The sequence below is a fragment of the Osmerus eperlanus genome, chromosome 7 (assembly GCF_963692335.1).
Source record: "Osmerus eperlanus chromosome 7, fOsmEpe2.1, whole genome shotgun sequence".
NCBI classification, from domain to species: domain Eukaryota; kingdom Metazoa; phylum Chordata; class Actinopteri; order Osmeriformes; family Osmeridae; genus Osmerus; species Osmerus eperlanus.
This window is the reverse complement of record NC_085024.1, coordinates 16,944,784-16,953,803: the sequence shown is the minus strand read 5'-3', so window position 1 is coordinate 16,953,803 and position 9,020 is coordinate 16,944,784. Positions and strand designations below refer to the sequence as shown.

General features: G+C 38.8%; 1 protein-coding gene across 1 annotated transcript; it reads right to left on the bottom strand.

Annotated features, from left to right (window-relative positions):
- Window positions 1–412: 412 nt before the first annotated feature.
- meox2a (mesenchyme homeobox 2a) lies at window positions 413–7,516 on the bottom strand. Its single transcript, XM_062465323.1, has 3 exons — window positions 6,650–7,516; window positions 2,703–2,875; window positions 413–1,168 (listed from the first exon to the last, which is right to left on the bottom strand). Exons 1-3 carry the CDS (start codon window positions 7,212–7,214, stop codon window positions 950–952), a joined length of 957 nt encoding a protein of 318 aa, XP_062321307.1. The 5' UTR covers window positions 7,215–7,516; the 3' UTR covers window positions 413–949.
- Between the last annotated feature and the right edge of the window lie 1,504 nt (window positions 7,517–9,020).

The window sequence follows — 9,020 nt, the reverse complement described above, 5'->3', positions numbered from 1 at the left end:
TTTACGTCGTCTTTATGCTTGAAACAAAGCTTTGGAGTTGTGATGCTACAATCTACACTATGAAATAGTTATAGATTACGCTGAAAAAAAAACATATCCAGTGGCACTCAAATTAAAATGCACAAGCACAATGTGGTGAGATCAGCTAATAAAATAACAATTTTGTAACAGAATGATCCTTTGTAGGTTTTCTTGTGGAGTTTTGCTAGCAATCCTGAGCGTAAGGAAAAGGTGAATTTATCATGCAACCAAAAACCTGTTATGACAGAACAGCAAGCCTAATTTAGTCTTTACTTGAGGTATTTGTGAGGACATACGGAAGTTATGCAATCAAAATCAATGTCAACTTGACCTTACTTCAACTTCACATGGTGTGGAAAGAAATACTTAATGTAATGATTTGCAAATGTCATTCAGAAAAAAGAAATGTTTATTACTGTGTAATTTGAACATTGTGGAAAATAAATTAGATTAGAGGACAGAAAAGTACTGGAAAATGTTATCAAAATCTATGTTCGTTAAGGAAATGTTGGGTATCCCCCAAAAATTATTAATGCTTGAGTCTAGTGTTAAACAGTGCAAATCAAAGCATGAATGTGTCTTTTTACAAGTTAGGCACTTAACTTGGAATGTTGAAATGAAAATGATCTTAGTATTTAATAAATTATTGTTTTCACAGACAATAAAAAATTGTTTCATTTAATTCATTATTACATTTCCTGAACAATAGACATACTTGTGATCTTTATTTTAGTCTTTGGATCATTTTATGTCCTGTACATGTGTACTTCAGCTGAAGAAACACATGGTGTGCCTCTGTATATTTGTACATTTATTAACATTTTTTTAACTGAGCAAATGGCGATGACAAATCAGCAGAAGCGGAAGTCAGTTTAAGGATGTTCCTGAGAGAGGAGACAGGGCCTACTTGGAGGAGGCCTGCCCTGCATCATAAGCGAGCATGCTCAGAACTTTGGTCGCTGTCGTGACTGTCCTCGTTGGCTAGGGAGTCTCTGGAGTGGTGAAGTGCTGCTATTCGGGAGAATTCCGAATGCAGTAATTCAGCTTTTTTCACATTAACAAGTTCTTTCTCCTTCGCGATTGCCCCCTGTTGGCCGCCTTTCACTCGTTTCCATTTCATCCTCCTGTTTTGAAACCATACCTTTACCTATAGAAAAAAACAGAATTGGAAAGTCAACCCAATGTAGACTAAAGGTGTCAATTTGTGTCTATAAGCATTGGAGAATTCAGTCTATACTATACATACTGTAGAAGGGGACAGCAAATAGTTTGGATGATGGCTCCTATCATTTAAGAGTGACTGCAAAGGTTTTGGAATCTATTTCTATGACAGCAATTAAGTTTTGATGTTCTGTCCCATCTGCTCCCTGGTATCTTATACTTTTCCCTTACTCAACAACCTCACCAGAATTTACGTCTTCTAGATTGATGATTAAGCTGTTTCTTAAAACAGTTTACATGGATCTGATCCGAGCCATGTTGGTGAGGTTCAGGAGGAGGCTCCCGCACTATATGTTGGGTCGGTTTATTTTGGGGATCCATTGGGCCCCAGGTCACATGATCAGGAAGTTGGTTGACACCACAAGCGTTTGTCTTCAACGTCAGAGACACATACCTTGCTGACATTCACATCAAGATTCCTTACCAGCCAAGGATGCTATTTTGGACCAGGACAGAGGAGAACTACTAATACTGTCCATCTGCATGGACAGTATTAGATTTAGGCTTTGGCCTACCTGTTTCCAGCCTCGATGCAAATGTATTTTGATTTAACAGTCATATTACATGGTTGGGTTTAGGTTATTTTACTGTATTCCATATTTATAAAACAAAACAAAAATAAAGATCTCCATTGAAAAAGGTTTTAGTCAAGGACTAAAAAGAAAAATACGTAGTTATCAAATTTCAAGTGTTGTGGTTTTCATGTCAATATCAGGTTGAGTTTCAACTGTGGACACCCAGGTTTCCTACTGTCATGAATGGTTCCTGTGGTTTAAGTGGACCATCCTTAAAATACATCTGCAAGTCTTGCACATCTCTCTGAGTGCTGCTAGGAGTCCTACTTACATCACTGACATGGATAGTGTATTTGCTATGTCTACTTGTGCTGCCAACAGTGGGTTAATTGCTTAAAGCAGAATTTTACTTTTACAATTTGAGATGTTCTTTTTATAACCATGATATTTCTTTCAATATAATATGAATAATGTCATTGTTGAGATAGAAGGAAAAGGCCTGTCACTGGCAAGACGTCGACTCATTGTGAATTAGAGCCTCAGAAGGGGTGTCAGAAGACATGTGTATTGTGTTTCCTTCCCCCCAATTTGTCCACGGTTATTTATTTCATGTGACTGCTTTTATAGCCCGCCTACAGTACGTTCTGAGACCAATTTATAAAAGCAAGGAGAGGAGGAAGTAACTTTCTAGACAGCACTTCCTGTGCCTGTCTCTATGACATGGCTGTGGCCTGACTGAAAGAATAGACAGAAACATCTGGAATATGAGAGTCCTCCATTGCAGCCACAGCTTTAGCACAAAAGAGTACACACCAAAGTTACAAAAACACAGAAACCCCTTTAGTTTGTCACAATCATTGTTAAAAAAAAATTGCATGCTTAAACTGGATGGGGTGTAACACATGCACATATACTTGAGGGCTATAGGGAAGAGTGGGGACATACTTGTCTTTCTGTGAGATCCAGGTTGACTGCTATCTCGTAGCGCCGCAGTCTCGTCAAATAGTTATGATGGGCGAACTCGGCCTCCAGTTCTCGAATCTGCTCCTTGGTGAAGGCCGTTCTCTCCTTCCTAGGTTTGCTGCTCACATCTGATTTATAATTCCCATCTTGGGACTCTGAAATGAAATACCACAGCAATTTCTTCCCAATTCAGAGAGATTTATATGCAAATAAAATATTGACAAAATGATGATGAGGTGGCAGGAGCAAGTACGATACAACAGCAGGAGGTGACGCACTCTGCAAGATGCTGAATACTACATACTTTATGTGCCTGATTCTTGCTGCTGTGTTGCTGCTTCCACCTTCTGGTGTGCACTTAAGTTGTATTGCGTTTAATGGAATCTGCCGCAGTTTAACATGGAACGATTAATAAGTCTTCTCTTTAGGATGTGTTAAAATATGTTTCCTCAGTTTATTTATCTGAAGACAAGAACAATAACAAGTTGACAACTTCTAAGATATACTTGACAAAGCCTTTTCTCCCCTGTATAGAATTGCTTTTATTCCATTGTTTTACTCTTACTATCCAACTGTGGCCTGTGAACCAGACCAATTAGCGAGTTAATGTTTCATTTGTTCGAGCAGATAGATCTGGTCAACTTCCAATTCAAACAGATTTCCCTCTGCCCAGAATCAGGTCGGACCAATCACAACTGTTTATCTGACATGGGCCTGGTTTAATACGATGTGGAGCGCTGCGGAGGCATTTTTGTAAACAACCAAAATTATGTTTTGTTGCTTTGTGGCAGAGAAATTTTGGGGAAATCTTTTCAGGTCTGCACCTGTTGATGATGCCCGTTGGAAATTTAATTACCTGAGAGGTTCTAGACGAATAAGCATTTGCGAATTGGTCTGCTGATGCCAGGCTAGTCCGACTGGGAAGACGACATCGATGTGGAATGTGTAATACTTACGTAATGGCAGTTGTTATGCGCAATGGACAAGAGATTATGGTTTAAAGTAAACTACTATTTAAGAAAGCTGAAGATCCTGTACAAGGTCAAGCTTATTGATTCACTGGAAAAGCTATATTACTCAAAAGTCCTATTCTTGTGAATTCATGAACGATCGAATGACAAATCTCTAAACACAGTTTTTATAAATCATGTTTACTTGCATGTGTCTTTTTTGCTGTAATAAAGAATAAACTTGTATTTTCTACTGTGATAAAACCTTGTGGTTTGTCTGTTGGATATGGTTTGGTTACACATTGTACTTTCAGGCAGCAGTTATTGCATGCAAATTCATCTGTAGCCTTGTTCTGTAGTGTGTTAATCCAACAGGCAATCCCAAGCCAAACTGTAAACAGACCTCACATTTACAGAGCCAAACCAGACCAGGCTTGGGAAACTCTTTGCCACGTCATGGTAGACAGTGTGAGAAATCACTTCTTTCAAGGATTTTTGCTACTTTGTAGTTCTGTAGCACAACGGTCTACTAATGTACTCTGTATTCCCTAAAAGCACCCTATCACCTTATCAGAATTCACCTATAAAGCAGAAATAATAACTTATTTTCATACCTACTGTATCTTACATGCATTGTAGTAATTCCACAAAGTACATACGTCATAGTCAAGAGGACTGTTTGTAGCAAACAACCTCTAATTATCTTTTACTTTCCATCTCACTAGTTTCAACAGGGTAGAACAGTGTCAGGCATGGGACAGTCTACACTGACGCAGTTCCTCAGATGTATTGGTTCTGGTAAACACAGACATTGTGAAAGAATAAAAAATAACATGGCCAGCTGCATGAGCAAAGCGCAGACCCAAAGTTAAAATGAGTACAGGGTTTTATGATGCAGCCACTAAACCACAGCAATTAGTTCCCTGCTGTAACTTTCATCTCTCCACAAAAAAGAGAAATAATGGGAGAAAACTACAGTGCCCAGACAGGGGTATGTTAGGGATCTAAAGACAAACCCACTCTAAAAATGTCATTGTCTTGATTTCAGTGTTTTGTGGAAAGACTAAATGGTACACAATGTTATTTTATTATGAAATTCAATTTCTATTTAAATATAGAAAAACAGTACGGGTGTTAAAAATATGCTTTAACATGTCACACTAGGGTGATAAACCTTTTAATTATGTAAATCTGACTACATTTTATGTCCAGTAAGCCCACATTTATTTAGCTTATTACATAAAACACTAACAAAATAAGATGCAAGATCCCTTTACTGTTCTTCCATACTGGAATTATAACTCCTCGTCAACAGTTCCAACATTTCAGCAAAGTGAACCAAATGGCAGCATTACCTACAGCTGGTCCACTTAAAATGAACAGGTTTGACAGAAATCAGACACCCAAATACCAGCCAGTGAGCTAATCATGTGTTTGTTTCTTTAACAAACACCAACTTCTCAAACCATTACTTGACAACAAAGGTAGAGGAGAACTGAAATTTACTGACAATTTAAAAAAAAAGTTATCTGCGGGAAAGGTTTGTGCTTAGAACTGAACAGTTGTGTTTTGTCATTGTTGTTTCACTGACTAAAGTTTCACAGACTTACACTCAGGTTTCCAGTCCAGATGGTAAAATCAAATCAGTCTCAATGGATTGGCAACAATGTAGTATTTGGACAGCTGATTGAAGCTGTGAGCTAACTACCCTGGATAATCAGCATGATTTGTGTTAGCGTGAAAAGAATGTAAGTCATCCATAATGAGTATGCAAGAGAGGTTAAGTTTTGTGTTTCAAATGAAGTAGAGGCTATAATAAAAAGTAAGACTCAGCTTCACTTTTCAAGTTTTTTTACAGATTCCACTAAAGTTAATATCAAATAAGCCTTTATTTTGGTCATATAAACTATAAATATTTACATTTAAGCTTATATCTAAGTGTGGACAAATTATATAGTAGATGCAGAGGTGACTATACTGTCATGAAGGTAATATACACCTGACCTATCTGAGATGGTTTTTGACATTCCAATCATTGGCAGGGCAAATGGAGAGCACACTACCCACTAAGTCTCACAATCACATTGCAAAAGCAACTCCTGTGTGCTAATCATGCTCTTCCTGAAATGTGGAAGTGTAAAAATGGGAAACATAAAATTGACATATTCAATGACCATAAACTGACATGTTACAAAGTGGCAACATTAATTAATTTCAAGGGGACTTTTGTGTGTCCCTTGGCTGGATTTATATTCTTTTTTTTAAATAAAAAAACAATATATTTTTAATTGTATTATTTTCACAATTTATGCATTTGCGTATATGCAGTCAATAAAATGTATTACACAAAAAAAATACATAAAAGTAGGTCCCTGACTACTTTAGTCAGCCACTACGTTATTTACATGCTTGATAATTTACAACCTAATAGTATTAACTTTGAGTACCATGGTTACTGAATCTGTACAAAGAATATAAAGATGAAAAAGGAGGAACGGGGCCAGGTGAGATGTTGCAGATCATTTTGTACCTTGTCGCTGTATGTCTAATATTCACAGTCACAAATCCTTACTTTATTAGAAAGAAAAGATATTGAGATGTATTATTGGAATTCACAAAATGTTCACAAAATCAAGGAGTATGTGCTATTTAGTTAAAATTGTATGGTGATAGGTTATTGTAGTTAATTTTGTTTTGTTTATTTTGTAATTATTTTCTTTGGACACAACATTATACTATGTTTTATGTCAGCAAGGCATGAACTGAAAGGTTGTAGGCTTCTGCTAAACTGTTATTTAATTAGTCTATTATTTAGTCCAAAATCTTTAATACATTCAAGCGCATTAAATTATCTGGTTTATCATTTTAATAGTTTGAAATATCTGTGAACAAAATTGCTTTGGCTGTCCATTTGCTGTTTTCCCTTAAATCACTTTTATCTTGGAACTTAAAGTCAGGTGAACTACAGTGTTCTCTTACCTGAACTGTCACTTTTCCTCTTGCTACTCCGCTTTTCCACTTCAACAGGCGACAGGGTCTGTCTCCCATAGTCTGCAGGCACACAAGATGCTCCATTGGGGGTGTTGCTATGCCCCAAGCTGGTAGTGCTAGTAGACATATTGGGACCGCCAGGGTTGCCGATGTCTGGAGGCCCGGGGACATTGACATTGTCCTGGGCCGATTGTGAGTGGCTGTGGGGGTGACAGAGGTTGTGGCGGGAGCTAGTGGTTCCAGGTGAGGGCATCTGTGGAATGTGCCAAGCGGCCTGGTGCTGAGGAATGTGGTGATGCTGCGACTGCTGGGATGGTGGATGCCCACGGTGGTGGTGATGATGGTGCTGCCCTGGGAACAGGCCCCCATCTTCAGGGTAGCTGGAGATTATGCAAGTAGAGGTGGAGGAGTTGGTGGTGGAGGAAGCCAGGTCTGGGTATGAGACATGGTCAGAGCGTCCATGAAGGGTCAACGGGGACTGGGTGAAGGCAGGGTGCAGGGCTTGAGTGGTGGCATGGGGGCCTCGCAGACAGCCAAAGAGTGTGTGATCCATCGCATGCACCACACTCGCACCCCCCAGATAATTGAGGAGGTGCAGAAAAGTTTGGATCAAAAAATTACTGAAGTTTGAAAAATATCCAAAATGTTGTACTTGTCTTTCTTTGACAGGTTACTTAATAGTAACAAAGATGAAATAGATACAAAAAGTACTTGTCTGTGTGTTGAGAGGGGGCTTCTGTGGTAATCCTGAGCGTGCGGACAGTTGCCAGGCTGCATAGGATAAACAGTGAGCCCTAGATAAGCTGCTAGAGAGATTCTCGAATGTCAGGAGCAGGAGAGTGGAGCTGGTGGAAGGGAAGGTGGTTCCAGGGAACTGCAGTACGAGGGGAGCCACAAGAGTAGATGTTATAAATAGGGTGTAACATGAGAGGGAGGCTGGGTCACAAACTGCATACGCGCTACTGACCACATGCATATAATCGCGGTCCAAAAGCACAGCACAATAAATCTGCACTATTAAAATGGCTGAGTCTCAGGAAAGAAGCTAATTCATTTTGAACTTGGATTATCTGACCCCTGGTGGCCCCTTTTTTCTAAGAAAGCAGTCCCTTCAGCTCACAGAGTCTGAGATGGGTGCAAATAGGAGATAGAGGTCTTGGTGTCAATGTGCTTCCTCACCTCAGTTACTATGGTTGATCAATTCTTGCTTGTTCTGTTGTCATCTGTCCGTATGTTGTCTGTATTGAGAGTGCATTTCATCTTGATATTCTGTTTTACTACTGTACCTCAAAATGTACCATATATCCTGCCACATCCCCCATACCTTAAGATTTAGTCTAATTGGCTCAGAGACGAGATGATGAGTAAGGCTCAATAGAATTCTGACTGTTTATCTATTTTATACAAGAAAAGAACATAAAGGTTAATGGAAAATGTTTACAAAGTTCAAGCAAGAAAGAGAGAGGACGTATTTCATAATTAAATTTGGTTTGGTTTGTGAGGTAGGTCACAAACAGTAGAAATGTCTGTTAATTATAGGCATCTTTGGATGTTAAGTTTTTAAGTATTTTCTTTTTTTATATACTTCATTATAACCTTAACCCTATGCATTCAGAGTTTGCAGTAAGAACGATTGCACACTCTCCACATTTAGCCTGTATTTTTTGTTTGAGAGCTAGTTTATACCAGCCTGCAGATACAATTCATACAAATTACCAGGTTGGATACTACAGGAATTACAAAATTGAACAAAAATAACGTTTCAGTTCATGCAGCTGCTAGTGTGGCAGCACATACAATATTTGGGTATTTAAGGTCAAACATCATGGTCTCTCACACACCAGGGGATCTAAGACTACTGAAGAGGCTGTGCCACATGTACTGTATACGGCCTGCCTAAGAAAGGAAATGTTTTCCTCTTTGAGAGAAAATGACTTTACCAGATAGAAAGGAGACAGGCTGTAACTTGGGCGCTATTGCTCTCTCATTCTCACCGTACCCCTTGAAGAGAGCAGCAATGTCTCAGAAACTGTAGGTGAGTGAAAGCCTTCAGTGTTTATCTTCCAAATTAGGCGATTTGCAGAATAGGGAAATGTATTGTGTTTTTTCAGTCCTTCCTCTGGCAATAGTTTGGTTTAAATTACTTTTGTCTGTTTGCAGTTGTATATAGTGTATTGATAAATCTCATTCCAGTCTCACCGTATGCTAGAGACAGGGGACAGAAGGGTGTAGAAATGTGTGTGTGTGTGTGTGTGTGTGTGTGGGGGGGGGGGGGGGTCAAACCCATAGATTTTTGTTTGGGCATTAAATCACATGTTCATAAAGCTTGTTTCATAACATTTTTGTAGTGATGATAATT